Source organism: Misgurnus anguillicaudatus, chromosome 3 (genome assembly GCF_027580225.2).
Source record: "Misgurnus anguillicaudatus chromosome 3, ASM2758022v2, whole genome shotgun sequence".
NCBI classification, from domain to species: domain Eukaryota; kingdom Metazoa; phylum Chordata; class Actinopteri; order Cypriniformes; family Cobitidae; genus Misgurnus; species Misgurnus anguillicaudatus.
The window spans coordinates 4,579,033-4,602,747 of record NC_073339.2 but is presented as its reverse complement, the minus strand read 5'-3'; the positions used below and the strand labels follow the sequence as shown (position 1 = coordinate 4,602,747).

General features: G+C 36.9%; 2 protein-coding genes across 7 annotated transcripts in view; both read left to right on the top strand.

Moving 5' to 3' along the window:
- LOC129443899 (adhesion G protein-coupled receptor E3-like) overlaps positions 1-23,715 on the top strand; it is a 137,286-nt gene that overhangs the window by 35,597 nt on the left and 77,974 nt on the right. For 3 of the 6 annotated variants that reach the window (XM_073860158.1, XM_073860155.1, XM_073860156.1), the window contains exon 1: positions 13,537-13,591. The exons of the other annotated variants lie outside the window; for them this stretch is intronic. The gene's annotated coding sequence lies outside the window, so the exon portion shown is untranslated. Of the gene's footprint in view, positions 1-13,536; positions 13,592-23,715 lie in introns of those variants that run through there. 6 annotated transcript variants of the gene reach the window in all.
- The window catches only part of LOC129445246 (adhesion G protein-coupled receptor E3-like), a 44,244-nt gene continuing 27,251 nt past the window's right edge, over positions 6,723-23,715 (top strand). The window contains exons 1-4 of the mRNA XM_073860076.1: positions 6,723-6,782; positions 7,829-7,872; positions 7,983-8,128; positions 11,292-11,535. Coding sequence (XP_073716177.1) covers positions 6,723-6,782; positions 7,829-7,872; positions 7,983-8,128; positions 11,292-11,535 — 494 coding nt within the window. The remainder of the gene's footprint in view (positions 6,783-7,828; positions 7,873-7,982; positions 8,129-11,291; positions 11,536-23,715) is intronic.

Genomic DNA, 23,715 nt, shown 5'->3' with positions numbered 1-23,715 from the left:
ACAGTAAATTAACAGTTTAAACACACAACATCATTCATCATTAATCCAAACAATACAAACGACGATTGAAACTAACAATTTTACACTCATTTAAGCATTTATCTAAACTAACCGGGTCATAGCAAAACCGTAAATAAGCATGCGTTAGCCGTTTGCTAACGTGACTCTCTGACGTCTAAATCCCTCCATTAAAAATTAATTTTAAGCACTGATTCTTCACAGCCAGAAACGTTTAGAATATCCCTCCTTGAAAAAGTCTCCTTTGCAAAAGCTGAAAACAGCATGAGCTGATGTTTACACTCACACACTAGCTAGCTGTGAGCGGGTCATAGTTTTCGTTTCTCCCGCAGGCAAGGCTGTAGGCGGAGATTAGTATCTCATGTGACGTGGATAAGTTCGTGTGACGTGAATAATATCAGGAAGAAGACTCACTCCCTATAACGACTCGTTTCAGCGATTCAGAGTCGACTCCCTGCTTTAGAAGCCGATAACTTTATTAATCGTGCACTTTTTGGTTCAACTATTTTACACGTTGTTTACATTGATGAACAGCTACACGACACACTGCAATAAAGGTTAGTTTCGATTTTGGATCTGTGTGGCTCTTTAAATGTGTAAAAAAAAAAAATTGTGTCTTCACACAAGAAAAAGGACGTTTTGCAAGCGATTACTTTTATGCGGTTTCTGTGAGTAAAAAAACACAGTTCAAGCTAGCATTAATTACTGATGTACTGGTCTTGCTGGAAGATTTACACATCAAAAATGAAGTTCGTCTATGCTGTGTGCATCTGGATTTGTCTGTCAGGTCAGTTTTGTGTGTATTTATGTCTCAGTAGTGTGATGGTACACAGCAGAAATTGGAAAGTTAAAATTTCAATGTTAAACACTTTTGACTAGAATTTAAAACCTAAAGAGTAAATAAAACATATTTAGAGTAAATTGATGTTCAGAGTTGAAGTTAATTGATTGAGTTAATCATCCAAGTTTTAACCCAACTCAGAGATGTAACTGCAACCTGCAAACACATTTCACTCTTCCGTAAAATCGTTAAAAAATGTAAATGCTCCTGTAATGCAATCTGTGACATTATCCTATCCATTACCATTTCTGTTTGAAACCTAAAATTGCATTTTATATCGTATTTGTAGAGTTTGATGGCTGTTTCATTTAAAGTCACTATCACTGCGATCTGTGTTTGCATTTCATTACCTCATTTGCATTATAAAGGAAACACCTAAAATGGGACATTTTTGCTTTCATATACACAGCAAAATTGCCTGTGTTAAATTTACACTGTATGGGTATAACCAGGTCTGATGGTACTCATGTAAACATCAGCAGTGTACATGTAACAGTGGTGGTTTTGCTCTGTATGAAGTGGTAATTTCAACATGCTGTAATAAATTAGGTTTGCATTTAGAGCTAAAACTTCATGTATGCACTCTGGGTAAACCAAAGACTTATATTACAACTTAAAAATCTCACGATGTAACCCATTAACACTTTTGTGAGACAAAGAAACTGTGGCCTATAGTGTTAAAACTGTAACTGTCTTGAAAGTGTTCATTTAACTCTGATAAGTGTGGAGCTATATAAAGTCTACAAAAAAGTGTTGAAATCAACTCTGTGAGAGATCATTTAACACACTGTAAAAAAAATATGCCTCTCCAACATAAAAAATTCTAGTGACCCGTTGCACCTCAAATTGTTAGTTGGCCCAATTTAAGTTGGGGAAACAAACTTTTTTGTGTTTTGCTGACTATCCCAGCATGTAGACTGAACTTAAAATAGAGTGTTCTGTCAATTAAATATTGTCTCTTGATTAAACATAGCTTGTTAGGCCAAATTGAAATAAAATGTATTAATTAAATTTTCTTGTTGGCCAAAAAGAAAAAAAAAAGTCATGTCAGATAAGTTACACAATCCTCTGATAAGTATTATTTATTTATTTAAATCCATATGAACTTGCCTGTTATGCAAAACAAAACCACTATTAAAACAAGAACTGACAGTTCAAGTAAACATTGAACCAGAGACCTTTTTGCTGTGAGGCAACAATGATGCGCGCTAACCCACTGTGCCGTCCTCTACACTGAACACACACTTCTCAATCATGGTAACAATGAACAAACATTATTCTTTTAAAATAACTCTAACTACAACATATAACTAACATTAACAACATAACAACATGAATAAATTCAGAAAACATTAAAACAGTCATCTTTTTTAGTAAATATTAACCAAAGAAGTGAACATGTCGCAATGCAAGCTGGGAACCATTCCGACCATTGTTTTTTTTTTATTGTTTGTTCAGATTACTCAGTTTGGTAAGTTGGGTGAACGAATTGGACATAAACTTATATATCTAAGTCCAGTCAATAAAATAATATTTGTTAGCTGAATGATTATGCTTTTTTCATTCAGTGAACACAAAATAATCAATTGACACCCTTCAACAAAGAAATCTTTGTTCAAGTTACTTAATTTTCTTTGTTGAATGAACATTTTAAAATTGGATTTTTTACAGTGCATAAGTTTGGTTAACGTGAAGTAGAGCTGAAGATCTTTGCCCGAACGGGCGGGTTCGGGCTTCATTTCTAACATTTTACACGGGCTCGGGCCGGGCTCGGGCTTGCGCTCCGGCTTTGTGAGGTAAATGGGCGGTCAAGTTCAATGCTGCTGGATGCATCAGTAGCGCAGGACCGCGCTGAATTCATTTACAGTGAATTTAATGATTTTCCTCAACAAAAACATGTAGCCTAATCTTGGTGAGTAGGTTTTTCAATGTATAACTAAATATGAATCGAGTCTTAAATACATAATTTAGACAGAGGATATAGACTAATGTTGGCAGTAATGGAGAGAAGTGCCGACGCAAATCCCGCGGAGCCTTTCTCTTAATTTCGTTATTGCCAAATACCCATCTTAATTCAGAATGTATTATCTTAATTTAATTCGTTAAGAAATAATAGTTGGGTAACACTTTATTTTACGGTGTCTTTGTTACACATAATACATGTAATTATTATTGTAATAACAGTTAATTATGCATAATTACATGCAACTAACCCTAAACCAAACCCTAATCCTAACCCCAACCCTATAGTAAGTACATGTTATTAATGATTATTACTTAGTACTTAAATGTATAATTACACTGTAACAGTGACACCGTAAAATAAAGTGTGACCAATAATTGTATTGGCATATTTATGGTGTATTGCATAAGCCTATTTAGAATGAGATGTTACAATGTTACAGATTACTTATTTCTTTGTTTCAACTTCCAAGTGGCGTGTAATAACTAATAATGCTTCTTATAAGTCATGAATAAATAATGTTAAAACCTGTGTAAATTTCTCATTCTCGACAAAAGCTGTGTGTGTGCGCACATTTAAATAATGTCGGGCTGTAAACGGGTTCGGGGTTTTAAAAAGCTGTCAATCTAAATGTACGTTCGGGTTCGGGCTGCATTCTGTCGGGCTCCGGACATTTCGGGCCTAACTTTTAAGGCCCGATTACAGCTCTAACGTGAAGGCAGGTCGGCTCAATATTATGAGGTACTGCAATAACTAAAAAACTAAACCATAATTTGCCTATAGGTTGTATTGTGTCAGATAAGTATTATAATGGATAGGAAACTTTCCATGCAACACTTGCCAAAAACATCATCATAGGTCCGGCTTGCCTCCTCTTAAAGTACATTGCTTCTTGTCGAAAATAATGAACAGCTGTATTTCTATAAAAATAAACAAAACACATGATATGACTTGCAATGCCTTATAACTAATATTTACCAAAAATAAAATAATTTCTTGTGTTAGTTTCAAAATACAAATCATCCACAACCTCGTTGAACCTCAAATCAAATGTACGTGTAAATTAACCAAGAAAATGTTTTCATTTGACCTGACAATGGGCTAAAACAACCCAGCATATACACAGGAAAATCCCCAGTGTTAAATTAACTCTATCAGTGTTAAATCAACACTATTTGGTGTTTATATAATCCACACCAAGATCGGTGTTAAAAAAGAGTGGTGTTAAAAATATAACTCTGAATCAGTGTTAAAGTAAATGAGATAATGAAGTGATGATTAAGACATTAATGGTGAACACCTGCCGGTCACTCAAATCAATTACATCTTGGACATTTTCCTGTCTCAAAATTTTCACCTTGATGACTCGCCCCCTGGAGAAAATACCAAAATAATAAAGAAAGACAAATTATTAAATGCAATAAATGAATACTGTTGGGTGTATGCCTCCAAAAGCTTTCACGTTTGCCTCTCTATCAGCATCTCTGTTTGAAAATAAAAAGACAACTTGCTGAGTTATTTTCTAGTTGGATAAGTTTAACTTCTAAACAACTGTCAGAACAAAATACAAGTGCTCAACTATTCCAGCATCCACACGTGTGATTTAGTAGACAAATCTTCTTTCTGACGTGATGTCTCACAAGTCAAATAGACATTTATCACAAAATGTTAAGTTTGTGTTTGTTATGAGTTCATTTGAAGTAACCATTACTGTGATTAGTGTTTCCTTAAGTTAGGCATTTGTCCCTTGATCTTCTCTGATCTAACTCTCCTCTTTTAGCAATAGCAACAAAGATTTAGTAAAACCACTTGTTCATTGCTTCATGTAAGGGGAAAACCTTAAAGACCTTCTCAGTTTATTTTTATTGGTTATATTATATTCTACTCTACGAATCATTGAAACATTTGATCACAAATTAATTATAAAGAAACAGGCATATAGAAAAGCTCTATGCAAATGACATTGTATTGAATGAGACTGTATTGAATGAGACTGCTGTAATGCTTTAGTGTTTTTTGTCATTGTTGTTGTTGTTGTTTGTTGTTTTTTGCTTAAAAGAGACTTCATGATTTCTGATACAAATCTCAACAATGGTGACAGTTAATGGTAAGAAAGTTGCTAAATTTTTGTCATGTTGCAATGCATGATGGGATTTATGAATGAGTTTTCTACAATCCTGGTACCCAGCATGCATTGCGGCATGAAGCTTTGTAGTTGATTGTCACCATGATTGTGTTTTATAGGCTGATTGTTGATGTCTCAGTGTGTCTGACATACACCACAGATTAGATTTGGGTAAACATTATTTAACTCTTCAGGGTATGTGGACTTTCACAGCACTGTTGGATTTCATGGGAGCCTCACAGGGTTGGCAGAACATAAATTAAACACTTATAATTAGTTATTATTTTTTTGTGATATCATTGAATCCCAAGATTTTTACTTTCATAATAATTAACATAGTAACAGTTATAGACTTCATTTCTCTCATCTTCCTCTGCTTTAACAGATGTGTTTTATAAACACACTGCCACAATTAGCAGAATAAAACTAACACCAAACTTCAAGACCCAGGTACCCAACTAAAGGAAACACTAATCGGAGCAATGGTGACTTACTTTATTAACCAGATTTACATCAGTTGTTTAGAAGTTAAACTTATTATCCATGTAACTCTGCACCCTGCAAGTAAGCTTACGATGGGCCTGTATGGGCATAGCCTAAGGGCCCCGCACAGGTTTGCTCACTGGCGAAACGTTGGCCCCTTAGCACTGGCCCTGCATGGGCAGCCCTCACTTAGCCCCCAGGAAGCCCTCACATAGAGAAATCCCCTGAGTTAAATGAACACTGCTGGATGTATATATTGTCCCATCTTACAGAGTGTTAAAAAGTAACAATGAAGCAGAATTAAAACGGCTGTTATCCCCTTTCTCACCATCTCTGTCTGAAATCTAAAATTGCATTTTACATCTTATTTGTAGAGTCATTTTCTTACTTTAGGTTTAGATTTTGTTTCATTTAAAGTCACCCTTATTGTGATCAGTGTTTGATTTAGTTAAACTTGACTCTTGCCTCTTGCATTGCTCAGTCCTTTGACTGCTATAACTTTGTGTGTTCAAAACATGTTTGTTATAGCAGCATGTGATCCTTTGGTGGTGGTCAGTTCAGTAAATAAAGTCTGAACATCATCACGTAAAAACTTGTGTATTAATTTATTGTTTGCACACTTATCAGAAGGATCCTTCTCTGACAATGTGATACTATAGTGTGAGATTGAGCTCTCTCTTAGCGGTTTGTCTTTCTGAAGAATTTTGAAACACTGACACTTAGAATTGGCTGCTCCACAATGTGGATGCACAGATATCAAGAATCAGAGTATGAATCACAATGATGGTGACAATAAAACGAAAAGCTTCATGCTGCAATGCATGCTGGGTATCAACAAATTACAAATCTCATCCAGAACTCCCAGAATGCACTGCGGCATGAATAAATAATGACCTTTTTTTACCATTTTCTTTGTCACCATTGTTGGGATTCATACTCTGATTCTTGATGTCTGTGCATCTACATTGTGCAGTGGTTAATGTTTATGTGCAAACTATCAAAATCCTTCAGAATGATAAACTGCTATGAGAGTTCTGGACCTTACACTGTAGTATTTCATTATTAATGGAAAATGATGCTTCGGATGAGGGGGGAAAGCTATATTAATAAATCTGTTCATTAAATGATTATGTTTGACAATGTTTATGTATCAACCAGCAATATTCAACTACAATTGCCTTTTCTTTGCTATAACATGTGTTTTAAACACACTTAGATGTGGCGGTTAGAAAACACTAACAAGCCAACGGTCAAGAGTCAAAGTCCAATTAAGACAACCACTGATCACAGTTATGGTGACTTTGAGTGAAACAGCCAACATCTTAACATGGGTTAGGAAAGTGACTCTGCAGGTAAGATGTAGGGTGCAGTTTTGTATTTCAGGCGGAGATGTTGAGAGGGGGGATGGCAAAGCTTTTAGTTCTGCTTCATTGTTGCTTTTTGGCACTCTGTGGGATGGGACGGTATGTGCATCCAGCAGTGTTTATTTAACTGGGGATTTTTCTGTGTGGGGGCTTTCTGGGGGCTAAGTGAGGGCTGCCTGCGCAGGGCCAGCGCTAAAGGGCCAACGTTTTGCCAATGAGCAAACCTGCGCGGGGCCCTTAGACTAGCCCTAAGTGGGCCCATAAAGGGCCATTGTAGGCTTACTTGCAGGGCAAGCAAGTTGTAATTTTAGTTTTCCAACAGAGATGATGATAGTGTTCATTTTACTATGGTGATTTCATCTATTGCATTTAATATTTTGGCTTTTTTCCTCATTTTAGTATTACTTTCTCCAGAAAAAGAGTCAACAAAATAAACATTTTAAGACAGGAACAATTCCAAAATTGAGTTGATTTGACACGGAATGACCAGCAGGTGTTCACTATTAATGACTCAATCACTTCATTATCTTATTAACTTTAACACTGATTTAGTGTTTTTTTAACACCAATCTTGGTGTGGATTATATAAACACCGAGCAGTGTTAATTTAACACTGGGGATTTTACTGTGTAGGTTGTATTATAGCCCAGTGGTTTGGGTTGTCCCCTTTTGACCCAATGCTCAATGACCCAATTTTTTATAGTGTATAGTATGTTGCCTTCTCTATAATGTGTCTGTGTTACACATCAAACTTGCAATATGATGATATAAAAAGAAAATGTCTCTTTACACATTTCACACAAAGTTTTCATATTGAATGCTTATAAATGTAGCATCAAAACACTATGAAAACAGACTGTAACAATGAAAGGACTTTGTAACTGATGTTATCATAAACCAGTACCAGTACCATAAAAAACTTCACAGATTCTTCTTCATCTAAAAAAAAATTCATTAAAAATAAAGAAAAGCATTAAAAAAGACATCATACTGTGTGCATTAGAGTTAATATGTTGCTTTATTTATTTCATCAGGGTGTGGACATTCAGCTGCTGATAAGATTACTGAAGGAGCTCAAGTCACAATTACCTGTACTCATGGATGGGCTTCAAATAACAATAAGTATTTCTGCAGAGATCCATGTAATGATGAAGATATTCTAGTATCATCTGATCGGTCACCTAACAGGAGATTCAGACTGAAGGATTTTGGGACAGGAACGTTCACAGTGACCATCACTGATATACAGGTGTCAGACTCTGGGATTTACTGGTGTGGAGTGAGCAGATTTCTTCAAGACACATATCACAAGGTCACTCTGAGAGTATATAAAGGTAAAAAATAACAATATTTAGTGTAAATCTTCTGAACTGTAAAATACACTGTTTCATATATTTATGACTATCACACACACAAAAGCAGACAAAAACACAAAGACACCTCAGAGAACTCCAACACCAGAGACAAAATCTGAATATCAAACCTCCACGAGTAGATCATTCACTCCCGCACCTGGGGCCTCATTTATAAAGCGTGCGTACGCACAGATTTGATCGTAAAGTGTGCATAGGCAAAAATCCACGGCAAAGTCCATATTTATAAAAACTGTCTTTGACGTGGAAATGTGCTTAGCGTCACGTCAGGGTCTGAGCAGACGTACGAACTTTTGCTTGTCTGATTTCTGCAGGTTTTTGGAAATATAAGCCATTTGAAATTGGGTTTAAACATTGACAAGCGCTCTTTTATATGTCTGACATTAATTAGGCATCGTTTAAAGGCGGAGATCTGAAACAGCTCGGCAGCGCGCACAAGTTCAAGTCTATTGGCGATTTATAGATTTGAAAGGGGTACGTGCGTTTTCTGTATACGTTCGGTTTATAAATCACACATACGCATTTTTGTTAAATGATCGTAAGATCAAATGTAGGATGGTTTTTGCGCAGCATTTTATAAATGAGGCCCCAGATTACATCATTTTACCTTTAGATGGAGATGGGCTTGTGATGTCTACGCGAGTAGCTTGATTTTTTTCCCAAAGCAGTTCAGATAGGAGTTTAACTTAAACATGAGCTCAGGGGCAGAAAGAAATTTGATTGGTTCACAAAAATGACCAATGAAAGTCCTCAACCGGAGCCTTCAAGGCAGCTTCTGCAGTGAAGCAGTTCGAGCTCACCGTTGGTCAGGTGAGTAGCGCAGATGGTTAGATAGGAATGTGACTGGTTCTGAATTCAGCTTGAAATGTTTCGAGAGTTTAAGTTACGTGTTTCCACGTTTTCACGAGTCCATGGCACAACTTTCTTTTTCGTGCCAGTTTCACGTAATGGTTGCTAAATTTTTTTCCTTTTTGAAACCATTGTCGCTTGGGATTGGGGTTAGATTTGTGGGTTTTTTTTTAACTGTTTTTGCGCGAGGATGAAGTTGGGTTTGGGTTAGAATGGCAGTGGTTTATACATTTATTTGTCAGAAATGTAAACTGTTTTCACTTGATGTTGGGGTTAGAGTTGGATTTGGGTTAGGATGTCATTTTATGTAACAGATAGTTGTTCTAAACCAAATCCCAAACAACAATGGTAAGAAAATGGTAATAACAATTGAGTAAACATTACGTGAAACTGGCACAAAAAAAGTCGTGCCACGGACACGTGAAAACGTGGTACCACATAACTTAAACGCTCAAAACATTTCGAGCTGAATTCAAAACAGTCACATTCCTATCTAACCATCTGCGCTACTTACCTGACCAACAGTGAGCTCGAATTGCTTTACTGCAGAAGCTGCCTTGAAGGCTCCGGTTGAGGACTTTCATTGGTCATTTTTGTGAACCAATCAAATTTCTTTCTGACCCTGAGCTCATGTTTAAGTAAAACTCCTATCTGAACTGGTTTGGGAAAAAAAATCACGCGTATGGCTAATATGACATGTGTTTTTCATGCACCCTTTGCTGATGTCATTTCCTTTGTCATTTCAAGGTCATAATCTAACATTCATTCATAGTCTGGATTCACATAGGACAATCAGTTTTCAGCTTTAGTACATTTTATCATTATTATTTTTTTACATGTTATGTACATTTGATTAGATTTGCATGTCTTTCCAGTTAAAAGAAAAAAGTTCTAAGAACGTTCCCTGAGAGTTCCCAAAGTTCCCAAAAACGATCCGCCAACGTAAAAAGTGTCCAGTTTTCTTGACGTTCTAAGAACGTTTCTGTGTTGTCTAAACATTAGAGCAGGGGTCACCAACGTGGTGCCCGCGGGCCCCAGGTAGCCCGCACAGAGTCTGTGAGGTGCCCTTCAAAGCACATTGTATTAAAAGTCTCAACTGTAATATTTATTCATTACATATTTTTTATATTAGCTTGGCTTGGTTTACGTATGTTAAAATTTTAAACAATACTAAAACATATAAACAAGTCAAATAAAATAAAATAAACAAGTAAACAAAAAAGTTTTAAGTAAACTATATCAAAAAGTAGCCCTCCAAATTGTTTTATACATTGTGGTAGCCCTTGCTTATAAAAAGGTTGGAGACCCCTGCATTAGAAGAATGTTAAATTTTACCATTTTTAAACGTTATGACAATGTCATGTTTTAATGTTCACACAATGTTTAAAACAACAACTGTTTATTATATTGACGTGTTTGCTTGTTATGTAAATGATAGAGAAACATTGCATTTTATTATTTTATAAAACATTATTTCTGAATGTTCTGTAAAAATATTGCTGTAGAAAACACAATTCACTTATTAGGTTTAGATGTTAATGTTTTGTTTCATTTTAAGTCCCCATTATTGTGATTAGTGTTTGTTTTAGTTGGACTCTTGACCCTTGAGTTTTTGCTTTACTAGCTTTTTCCCTGGTTGTGGTAACTTTGTGTTATTGTGCCACAGTTGTTATGGACATGTATATGTGATAGTGTAATTCTGTGATGGTTGGTGCATAATGGTGGAGATCATCACCTAATTAATTTACTAATCAAAAGTTTATTTTCTGTCTATAAAGTATATGAGACCCAGCACTTTCACAGCACTTTGTCATCAAGAAGTTTTAAGAAACTGAATGGGAGTCCTGAATGAGATTTGTAATTTGTTGATACCCAGCATGCATTGCAGCATAAAGTTTTTCATTTAATTGTCACTATGGTTGAGATTCATACTCTGATTCTTGATGTTTGCGTCCCAATTATACGTTTCTAAAACCCTTTAATGACAAACTGCTGTGAAAATCTTATATACATTATTGATCAAAAATAAACATTTTTTTTTAATTAATTAGTTGATGATCTTTACCATTATGTACAAACCACCACATAATTTAACTATTAACTTTGCATGTTCATAACAAATGTAGCCTATCTTAACACAACCAGGAAAAAAACTAACAAGAAAAAGTCAAGGGTCAAGAGTCCAACTAAAACAAACACTAATCACAATAATGGTGACTTAAAATGAAACAAACATCAACATCTAAACCTAATAAGTGAATTGTGTTTTCTACAGCAATCAGAGGTGGACAATCCATGTGCCATGAGCAAAAGTCCTCCCCAGTATTCCGCTCCAATCACCTGGACCTGCCAACCAGCACAGCCCTTCAGCAGGAGGTGACCTCCTGGCCCGTTGGTGCTCCAAGTCCTCAACGAAGCCTTCAAGGCACTCCCCGTGCCTCGAGTGTTTCAGTTAATCACATCACTGGTGCTAGATATCGAGCCTTCCGCCAGCTTCTGGCAGTTCGAGCTCACCATTGGTCAGGTGAGTAGCGCAGATATGGTAAGATGGGAATGTGACTGTTTTTTAATTAAAGGGACAAGGAGCAAGTTATTTTTTTTGACTATCTAAAAGAAACTGGACTGGATGACAGAATTTAGGAGGAGACAAATATGAACAGAAGATGGCAGTAGTGCAACAAACCGGATGCAAGCTGCCGCTAAACACCAAAGAAGTTGTTTTTGAATTCAGCTCAAAATTTTTCGAGCGTTTAAGTGACGTGTTTTCGTGTCTTCACGTGTCCGTGGCACGAATTGGTTACGCAATCGTTTTTCATGTTTTCAAACCGTTGTTGCCAAGGATTGGGGTTAAAGTTGTGTTTTTCCTCACATTTTTTCCCGACTGTTTTCTAAACAGCTAAATTCAAATTCAGTCACATTCCTATCTTACCATATCTGCGCTACTCACCTGACCAATGGTGAGCTGCTACTACCAGAAGCTGGCGGAAGGCTCGATATCTAGCACCTGTGCTGTGATTGGCTGAAACGCTCGGGGCACGGGAGTGCCTTGAAGGCTTCGTTGAGGGCTTAAAACAACAACGAGTCAGGAGCTCACCTCCTGCTGAAAAACTGTGCTAATTAGCAAATCCAGGTGATTGGAACAAAATACTGGGGAGGACTTTTACTCATGGCACATGGATTTTACACCTCTGCTGGTGTGGAGTGGAGCTAGTACATAAAGTAGACAAAGTTGCAGAGGTGTCAAATCCATGTGCCAGGAGTAAAAGTCCTCTCCAGTATTTTGTTCCAATCACCTGGATTTAAGCTGACCTCCTGACTCGTTGGTGTTTTAAGCCCTCAACGAAGCCTTCAAGGCAGCGCTGCCTGGAAGGCACTCCCTGTGCCCCGAGCGTTTCAGCCAATCACAGCACTGGTGCTAGATATTGAGCCTTCCGCCAGCTTCTGGCAGTATGAGCTCACCGTTGGTCAGGTGAGTAGCGCAGATATGCTAAGATAGGAATGTGACTGTGTTTGAATCCAGCTCGAAAGGTTTCGAGCGTTTAAATGACGTGTTTTTGCGTTGTCACATGTCTATTGCACAAGTTTTTTTTGGTTGCTAAATTCTTTTTCCTATATGCTTGCCATTGGTGCTTGTGATTGGGGTTAAAACAACTTTCTGTTACATAAAATGACATCCTCACCGTAACCCCAACTCCTGGGTTATTCTGTTAAATAAACATATAAACCAATGCTTAAAATGACATCTGCATTTATGCCAAACGCAACTTTATCCTCGCATGAAAACATTCTAAAAATTAGACGAAAGCCACAAATCTAAGCCCCAAGCAACAATGGTAAGAAAATAGAAAAACAATTGCACAACCACTACATGAAACTGGCACGAAAAAAATTGTGCTATGGACATGTGAAAACGCAGTAACACATCCCTTAAACGCTCAAAACATTTCGAGCTGAAGTCAAATACAGTCACATTCCTATCTTAGCATATCTGCGCTACTCACCTGACCAACGGTGAGCTCATACTGCCAGAAGCTGGCGGAAGGGTCAATATCTAGCACCAGTGATGTGATTGGCTGAAACGCTCGGGGCACAGGGAGTGCCTTCCAGGCAGCGCTGCCTTGAAGGCTTCGTTGAGGGCTTAAAACACCAACGAGTCAGGAGGTCAGCTTAAATCCAGGTGATTGGAACAAAATACTGGAGAGGACTTTTACTCCTGGCACATGGATTTGACACCTCTGTTCACTTCCATGCCTGATGACATAATTTTACCTTTAAATGGAGATGGGCTTGATATGTCTATATGAGTAATATAACATGTTTTTCATGCACCCTTTTCTGATGTAATTTCCATTTTCATTTGAAGGTAATCTAACATTAATTCCTAGTCTGGATTCTCAATGGCAATAAGTTTTCAGCACTTATTCATTTGTATTTAATTGTATCATTTTTTTAGGTTATGTACATCTGATTAGATACACATGTCTTTGTTTGTTAATTATAATTCATTAAATCTTTCAGGTGTTAAGAGCACTATTACAAGTTATACAACTGTCACACCAGCGATCACCACATCTGGTAATGTGAAGTGTTGTTTTCTTCATTAATTCATTGTCTTCATTTACCAAAACGGCTAATCAGTTTTCATCAATTTTCATTTTCATAATTTTTAGTAAATTTTTATAATTTTTTATGTTATGTTCATCTGATTAGATATGAATGTCTTTCCAGCTAACAGAGAAAAGTTTTAAAAACGTTCCTTGAAAGTTCCCAACGTTCCCAAAAACGTTCTGCCAACATAAAAAGTGTTCAATTTTCTTGACATTCTAAAAACGTTTTTGGGTAATCTGAACGTTAGAGGAATGTTACATTTTACTATTTTCAAACATTATGACAATGTCATGTTTTAATGTTCAAACTATGCTTAAAACAACAGTCTTCTATGTTTACGTTTTACCTTTGTTATATAAATAATAAAGAAACATTGCATTTTATTATTTTAAAACTAAATAAAAAAATAAATAAAAAATTCTAATGTTCACTAAAAATGTTGCTGTAAAAACACAATTCACTTATTAGGTTTAGATATTGAAGATTAGTTTAATTTTAAGTCACCATTACGGTGATCAGTGTTAATTTGGACTCTTGACCATTGAAGTTTTGTCACTAGTTATTCCCTTGTTGCATTACTCTGTGTTCATAAGAAACACTTTTATGCTAATCTAACATCATTGGTGCAACTCTGTAATGACTTGTACATAACCACAAAATTCACCATCTAATTACTTGTTTTATTCACTCAATAAAACTTTATTTTCTATCAATAGTGTCTCTAAGATCCAGCACTCTCATAACAGTTTGTTATTACAGATTTTTAGGAACAACGGACAAAAAATACCACTGTGGTCTTAAGACACACAAACATCAAGAATCAGAGTATGAATCTCAATAATGGTGACAAAGAAAATAGTAAAAGATTCATTATTTATCCATGCCGCAGTGCATGCTGGGACTCCTGTATAAGATTTGTAATTTGTTGATACCCAGCATGCATTGCAGCATGAAGTTTTTTATTACATTTTTGTCAATAGATTTTAAAATCCTTAATGACAAAGTGCTGTGAGTGCTGGGTCTCATTTTGACAAAATAACCTTTGATATGCAAGTTAATCAATTAATTAGAAAATGAACTTAACAATTATGTAGAACTGCACCAATAAAGTTAGATTCGCATAACATATGTGATTCATACAAACAAAATAATGCAACCGGAGAAAAACTAGCAACAAAATGTTAAGGGTCAAGAGCAGAGGTGGGAAATCCATGTGCCATGAGTAAAAGTCGCTCGTTGGTGTTTTAAAGGGGACATATGAAAATCTGACTATTTCCATGTTTAAGTGCTATAATTGTGTCCCCAGTGCTTCTATCAACCTAGAAAATGTTAAAAAGATCAACCCAATAACTTAGTTTTGGTAAACCTTTTTCTGCAAGCATTTGAAAAAATAGGTCATTGTAATTTGGCCCTTATTGTGATGTCAGAATAAGGTAATATCGCCCCCTTTATCTGCACTATCCAACCACAGCAAAACCATTTAGTATGGAGAGAAAGAGAGATAAAATATTTGACAGCACAATTGAGTTTCAATTGCAACAAACCACCATCGTTGTGATCAGTGGTTGCACTTCATCAGCTCATTTGCATTTTAAATGACACACCCAAAACGGCACACTTTTGCTCAGACCTATTTTAGACTTAGTTTACATCTTAAAAAAAATCTCATAATATGTCCCCTTTAAAGGGGTCATATGATGAAAATGTTAGCATTGCCACTTTGTAGGTTTGAGCAAAAATGTGTCGTTTTGGGTGTGTTTTTTAAAATGCAAATGAGCGGATAAAGTGCAAACACTGATCACAATGATGGTGGTTTGTTGTAATTCAAACTCAATTGTGCTGTCAAGTCCTTTTTTTCTCTCTCTTTCTCTCTGCACTAAACGGCAGTGCAGTGGTTGGAGAGTTCAGATTAAGGAGGCGGTATTATTCTAATAAGATATCCTTATGACATCATAATGAAAGCCAAATTTCAATGACCTATTTTTGCTCACACCTACAAAGTGGCAATGCTAACATTTTCATCATATGACCCCTTTAAGCCAGTGTTTCCCAACCCTGGTCCTCGGGCGCCCCCTCCCGGAGGGTTTTGGATGTCTCCTTGGTTGGCACGCCTGATTTAGCTCATCAGCTTGTTAGGGACACATGTTTACTATTTTAGAGGGAGGCTGATGGGTCGAATCAGGTGTTTTAAATAAGGAGACATCTAAAACTTTCTGGGAGGGGGTGCCCGAGGACCAGGGTTGGGAAACACTGTTTTAAGCCCTCAACGAAGCCTTCTAGGCACTCCCCATGCCCCGAGCGTTTCAGCCAACCACAGCACTGCCAGCTTCTGGCAGTTTGAGCTCACCATTGGTCAGGTGAGTAGCGCAGATATGGTAAGATTGGAATGTGACTGCATTTGAATTCAGCTTGAAATGTTTCAAGCTTTTAAGTGATTTTTTTTTTGCGTATTCACACGTCTGTGGCACGCATTGGTTGTTGCATTTTTTTCATTTTTTCTAATTGTTGTTGCTTGGGATTGTGGTTAGATATGTGGTTTTTGTCTGGTTTTTAAACTGTTTTTGCGCGAGGATAAAGTTGGGTTTGGCATAAATGCGGATGCCATTTTAAGCATTGATTTATCGTCCAAATCTTAAACTATTTCCACTTAAGGTTAGAGTTGGGTTAGGGTGAGGATGTCATTTTATGTAACAAAGTTGTTTTAACACCGAACCAAAGTGACAATGGTTTGAAAAAAGGAAAAAACTGAATATCCAATACTTGAACTGGCACGAAAAAGAAAGTCGTGCCACAGACACATGAAAACACAGACACACGTCACTTATACGCTCGAAACATTTTGAGCTGAATTCAAATAATTCCTATCTTAACATATCTGCGCTACTCACCTGACCAACAGTGAGCTCAAACTGCCAGAAGCTGGTGGAAGGCTTAATATCTAGCACCAGTGCTGTGAGTGGCTGAAACGCTCAGGGCACGGGGTGTGCCTTCCAGGCAGTGCTGCCTTGAAGGCTTCGTTGAGGCTTAAAACACCAGCGAACCAGGAGGTCAACTCCTGCTGAAAAACTGTGCTAATAAGCTAATCCAGGTGATTGGAACAAAATACTGGAGAGGACTTTTACTCATGGCAAATGGATTACCCGCTTCTGGTCAAGAGTCCAACTAAAACAAACAACGATCACCACAATGGTGACTTAAAATAAAACACATCATGAACATCTTAACCTAATAAGTGAATTGTCTTTTCTACAGCAATATTTTTAATGAACATTTAGAAATAATGTTTTTATTGATGTTTTAAAATAATAAAATGCAATGTTTTGCAATCATTTACATAACAATCAAATAAGTCAATATAGAAAACAGTTGTTTTAAACATTGTGTGTAGTAATGTGAAAATAGTCTACTGGATTTATTTTTTTTCCACCATGCAAACCGGGCAATATACCGAGCCCCTTAGGTGACATTGGAGTAAAAAAAAATAAAGTTTAGTTTCATGTGCTCACGCAAAACTTTCATGTGCAGAATTTTTTTTAAAGTTTAGTTTTGCATGCACACGTGAAACTATTGCATGCGCACATGAAACTTTCAGGCGATAGCTTCACGTGCGCACGCGAAACTAAATTGTATAAAAAATGTTCTCCATGTCCCCTTAGGGGCACCGTTGCAATGCATGTAACACAATGCTGTTTATTAAAATTAAAGGGGTCATATGATGAAAATGTTAGCATTGCCACTTTGTAGGTGTGAGCAAAAACAGGTCATTGAAATTTGGCTTTCATTATGATGTCATAAGGATATCTTATTAGAATAATACCTCCTCCTTAATCTGAACTCTGAAAGAGAGAGAAAAGAAGGACTTGACAGCACAATTGAGTTTGAATTAAAACAAACCACCATCATTGTGATCAGTGTTTGCACTTTATCCGCTCATTTGCATTTTAAAAAACACACCCAAAACGACACATTTTTGGACTTGACAGCACAATAGAGTTTCAATTACAACTAGAAAATGCACTTCCGGAGGAAGCGCAAAAGTGTGCTTGCTCTGGTGCGGTCACTAACGTGATTTGTGAAATGTAAAATTTTAGAATGTTTTTTATCTTGTGCATCCTCGCATTGCAGTCCCAAGTGCATGTACAAAGTTTGGTTTCAATACGAATACGTGAAAGCATTCATGAGACACACACACACACACACACACACACACACACAGTATATACAGTGACCTCCATAAGTATCAAAACAGTTTGCTGTGGAGACCAGAAATTGATAAGATGAATATCAGTATGTCAGAAGTACACAATGTCACATTTTATTAAAGAGGCAGTCCATGATGTTTGAAAGCCAATGTTGATATTTGAAATCACCTAAACAAACACGCCCCTACCCCAATAGAATCTGGACCTTCTGTTGATAGACCCGCCCCACACATACGCAACCCGGAATTTGATTTGATTGGCTATAAGTGTGTTTTGGTAGTCGGCCCGTCTTCTTTTCCAAAGCGTTTTTCAAACATTGTGGACTCCGCCTTTAACATTTGTTTATGTTTCAACACATACATGCTTTAACAACAAAAAATAACAGCATTTAATGCTGATTTATGTGTGTTGTACCCAAATGCACATAAGTGTATCAAACTGATCCTACACATGTATTGCTTTTCATGTGTGAACAATTAATGCATCAGGACACAGTTCATCACTTCAACACTTGTCAATGGTCTCAAAATGCCCACATTAGATAGGAGTATTAAAATACAAATGTGTTGTTCAATTGAGTTGGAATATTGTCTATGTTGAAACAGGAAAAAAGTTGTGTGACAAAAATGTGACAGATTCTGTACTGTATCATGTTCACCTTTTAATGTTTAGACATTTCTTGACTCCACAGCAAACAGAGATATTTTGCCTGTATTTTCCTAATACGTATGAAGGGCAACATACACAAACAGTACAGAAAAAAGAATACAAATAAAGAATAGACAAGCATTTCAAATCAACAAATTAACTCTAGTCTCAATGTTAATGTAGCTTATAGCTGAAATATCAGACATGACTGACAAGAGTTTTGCATTCACTATGTATAAATTTAGAAATCTCCTAAGATGGTCTGAGGACATCAACAGTTTACACTTACATGATACAAACTGATTTTAGACAAAATTCATTTTTTTATGTTGTGAATCTCATGTTACGTGTGTTGTGAGAAGCACTTACATCATACAGTACAGTATACAGCGAATCAGACGTCAATCATCGATGGATTTTTTTCAATCTGTGCTACAATGCTTCACGGAGGCTGCGCGCTTTTAACTGTGTTTGACGACGAATATGTCACGAGTATATAATGGCGGGACATGTGTGAAGTGAAGTTTTGCACAATCATTTAAACCATAAACAATGTAGCTGTCATAGAGCCGACGCCGAACCGATCGCGGCTATAAGCACTGCCCGTTGGGCGAGGACGACCCACTCACGCTTTACAAACTAATACGTTTACAATGTATTACATTGATGAAAAGGGGAATTAAACTTGTCATATATCACTGAAATAAAATAAAGGGTTTAAAAGATGTCTGAATGTCTTCCTACCTGTATATGTGACAGTGACACTGCACGTTCTCCAGGAGCTCGCGTTGATTCATAACCGTTCAGAATGTAAAATCCATTTGCACAAACGTATTTGAGAAATATTAGTATCAAATAATGCTCAATATATATAGTTTTTAAATACCGTATTCACACAGTCAGGCTGCGTCCGAAACCGCATACTGTATAGTGAATAAGATGAAGTTTTAGGATTTTAAAAATATGTATCCAGGATTCCGCTGTCCATATACGCAGGGCCGCATTAATGCATGGGCTTACCTGGGCTTAAGCCCAGGGCCTCGGGCTGGGAAGGGCCCCGAGTTGCCGGAAAAAAAGAACTGCCGCATTTTATAAAAAGTTGATACTCCCTTTAAAATTATGCTTAATCGCTTTGCTTTGAATGTCCGTGCGTGAATGCAGTTCCTGCGCAGAAAATCTCTCACTTACTGTAGGCTACCCTGCAATCATTAGTGAGCTTTTTAAAATTTCTGTCTGAAATATCCATTATTGCATTTCTGAAGGCAACACAGACAGCTTTCTGATAAAGTGAGTGACCAAAAGTGCCTTTCAAGTGATGAACAAAGACTAAACTGAGGACGCGTTTTTATCTTAATATGTCATTAAATGATTCCTCGTAACATTTTAAAGCCAAGATGTACAGAACAGCACACAAAGATATTACACAAAACATTTTTGATAACTAAATCTAATAAATAACAAATTAGATTCTGCCTCGGAAGCCACGGCTAAGTTCAGCGATCGTTTCATTTTGAGATTTAGCGTGGCAAGGAAATAAAAGACGAGAAATTACATATAATTTGTTACTGTAAATTATAAAAAACAAGCTTTATATACAATTACTTAAACGGTATATTTATAACAAAAAAACACTGAAATTAAGGATTTTATAGACACTATATATGCTTTATTATTTTGCACAGAAATATCTGATTGCTTACTTTCACTTTGATCATCTCTGTATTCACAAAAACGGCTTACCTGTTTTGTAGCTCAACTTTTGACAAGTTAAGCAACCTTTTTAAATACATTTTAAAACTTATACTTGTCGAAAAAATCTGTTTTTTGATGTTACGTTTGATAAATGCCTAAATATGATCACGCAGAGCACCTAGCACGTTCGGCTAAGTTGAATGTGACAGCATGCAACCGCGCAACATCGACACAACGAAAAGCAATCCAAAACTTACAGAACTTAAATTAGATCAGAATTTACCTTTATAATTAATAAAAAATAAAAACAAAATAAAGTCAGAATCAATAGGTGCAGAACATGGGTGCAAAATGCCTAAATGCGCAGGGGAATAAAACCCACAAATAGTTTAATCAGATAACACTAAATAATCTATAGATTAAATAAAAACAAGGAAATATTAAAATTAATTTTAAAATAACGAAAGTATAGAATTACCTGTTTTGTCTTTTTAATTGCAGAAACAAAGAGACTTTGCAATGGTTTCTGGATATGGACGTCTAGCCCTGTCACGGGATTTAGGCTATTAACAGACTTTAAAAATATTTATTAAAAGCTACTATATTATTTACTTAGTATTATTATAAAAGGATGTATATTTTTTATATTGGGAGAAAGCTGTTAAATGTGAAATCAGATACTGTGCACTCTTGTACAGCCAAAATTAAATGATCCTCAATGTTATAACACATCTGTGACAATTGACTGTGCAGAAGTTGAATCAGGCTTCTCCTGTCAAAGCATCGAATCTTAGACTATTCGGGTCACCTAGGACTATGTGCATGTTATGCAGTGATATTTGTGTATATTGCGGGCATTCTGATATGGTTTTAATATTTTGTAATTCCATTTATTCCAGCAAAATAAAAGCCTGACAACCTGCACTTAGTGATTATAAAGATTGTGTGAATGTAGGCTGCAATTCTGGTGGATAAAGGGCCACACAAAATGATAAAGCCCAGGGGCCCCTTATAGTGTTAATGCGGCCCTGCATATACGATACGAAGCTTGGGTGCCAGCCGATGGTGCTGCGTGCCCCACGGGCTCTACGCAGCAGAGTCTCAGGCTGTGGCCTCTTCTCCGGGCTTCTCTGCTCTCCGTCTTTCTCAGCTCTTCGCTGTATTGTGGCTCTTAAAGGAACACCCGATTCTCTCACAGCTCTTTTAAATTCCATTTTGCCATTTTAACATTAAAACTACATCCCGCCATTGTTATTCAAACTTTTCCACGGAGCCATAGCCTGTTAGCTTAGCTTCTAAAGATGGCTGCCGCTATCTTTACATTCTGTCTAAAAAACACGTTTGAACGTAAAGGCTGCCCTCTACTGGTAAAGGCTAATGACATTTTTTATTTTTACACAGGTTTTAATTGGACATTTTAAAGTGAAAATAACATAATATAGACATGTTACTGCAATGTTTTTTTATCTTGGGCATCTTCACATTGGAGTAAAGAGTTCATATAAAAATTTTGGTTAGTAAATGTTATAGACATATTGAGATTTGAACTACTTCCTGTTTTGGCGGCGTTGACGCACATTTAGTTTGGGCTATGGCGCGCAAACGCTTCCGAAAATCAAAAATCCTTCTAGTAACTTTTGTGAGGCTCGGTCCAAGGATCGCGTACGTGGAATTTGATAAAGTTTGGACAAAATTTGTGACCTGTGAAACTTTTTTAAGGTTTTGTGTTCTCTCCAATATGGCGGCCGAACAACATGGATCTGTGACTTCATCTTCTCAAGCAACTTACACCGGTACTGCCCGAACATTTTAAAGTTTGAACGGTGTCTCTGCGTCAAACGGTCTGGTCGCTAGAGCTGACACAAAAAATCTACCCGGGAATAATAATAACTAGAAAATGCATTTCGGGACGAACTGCAAAAGTGTGCTTGCTCTGGTGCCGCCGATTTAGTTTGTGCATCCTCACATTGGAGTCCCAAGTTCATGTACAAAGTTTGGTTTCAATACGTAAAAGCGTTCCTGAGATATAAACTACTTCCTGTTTGGCAGGGTAAAATTTTAGGAAAAAAATTGTTCTTTTGATGTTGTGCATCCTCACATTGGAGACCGAAATTCATGTACAAAGTTTGGTTTCAATACGTGAAATCATTCCTGAGATATAAACTACTTCCTGTTTTGGCGGCGTCCACGCACATTTAGTTTGGCCTGTGACGGGCAAACGCTTCCGAAAATCAAAAATCCTTCTAGTAACTTTTGTGAGGCTTGGTCCAAGGATCGTGTACGTGGAATTTCGTGAAGTTTGGACAAAATTTGTGACCTGTGAAACTTTAAGGTTTCCAATATGGCGGACGAACGACATGGATCTGTGACTTCATCTTCTCAAGCAACTTACACCGGAACTGCCCGAACATTTTAAAAACACACACACACACACACACACACACACACACACACACACACACACACACACACACACACACACACACACACACACACACACAGAAATGTATACAGACTTGTAACAACTGTTTCTCTAAAATTTACCATAAAAAAAAATATTTCACTCAGTGATTGACAGCATAATGCAATCAATCGTGTTCCCGTTCAACAGTAACTAAGCATCAGGGACGTGCACAGGAATTTTAAGGGGCAGTTGCTCTAACCTAAAAAAAAGGGCACCTCCCTCCACAAAAAAATGCTACATCCAGACATGTTCGTATTTTGAATTTTAAAACTGCATAACAACATAAGTTATGCGTTACTGGAGAGCAGGGAGACAGTTCTGTCTTTAAACTGTCTCCCTGCTTTTATTACTCAAAACAAAACTGACTCGATGGCGAAAGGTCGGAAGACCAAATCATATCCACCGAGGAAATGTTTTTCGTGTTGTTACAGTAACACTTTGTTTACAGTTTTGCGCTGCTCAGCCTGGATTCCAACACAATGCGTCCGATTCGCGAACTGACTCCTTTGAACGGATTCGTTTGAATGAACGGTTGAAACAACAGATCTGTCCCAACACTAAACTCACAAGACGTCACTGTCAGCACAATCAGTCACTTATAGCGCCTCAGAAAGGAGAATGTAAATGTGTTTAGAAAGATTTGCCCTAAATAACAGTCTCAACTAAAAACCATAGACATTTATTACTATGTTAACTTTATGATGAATAAATATTTTATCAGGTCTCCCAAATAAGGATTTTATCCTACAAAGCAATAAAAGCCATGGTAAAAAAACTGATCCAATATTATGACAGAAGAGTGTCATGTAATATCTGTGTCTCATAAATGCATGGTGCAGAGGAGGTAGTAAAAATCTTCAGAAAGACCAGTCATAATTTTTTTAAAAGACTTTGACTTAAATAGTGACATTTTTACATTTAAAATATCTGCTAATGATGAGAACATTTTGATAATTATGTACATATAGAAAATCGGCCTAACATATCGGCCATCAGCTGCCCTGATTTCTAAATATCGGCATTGGCCAGAGAAAAAGCCATATCGGTCGACCTCTACGTGAAAGCATTCCTGACACACACACACA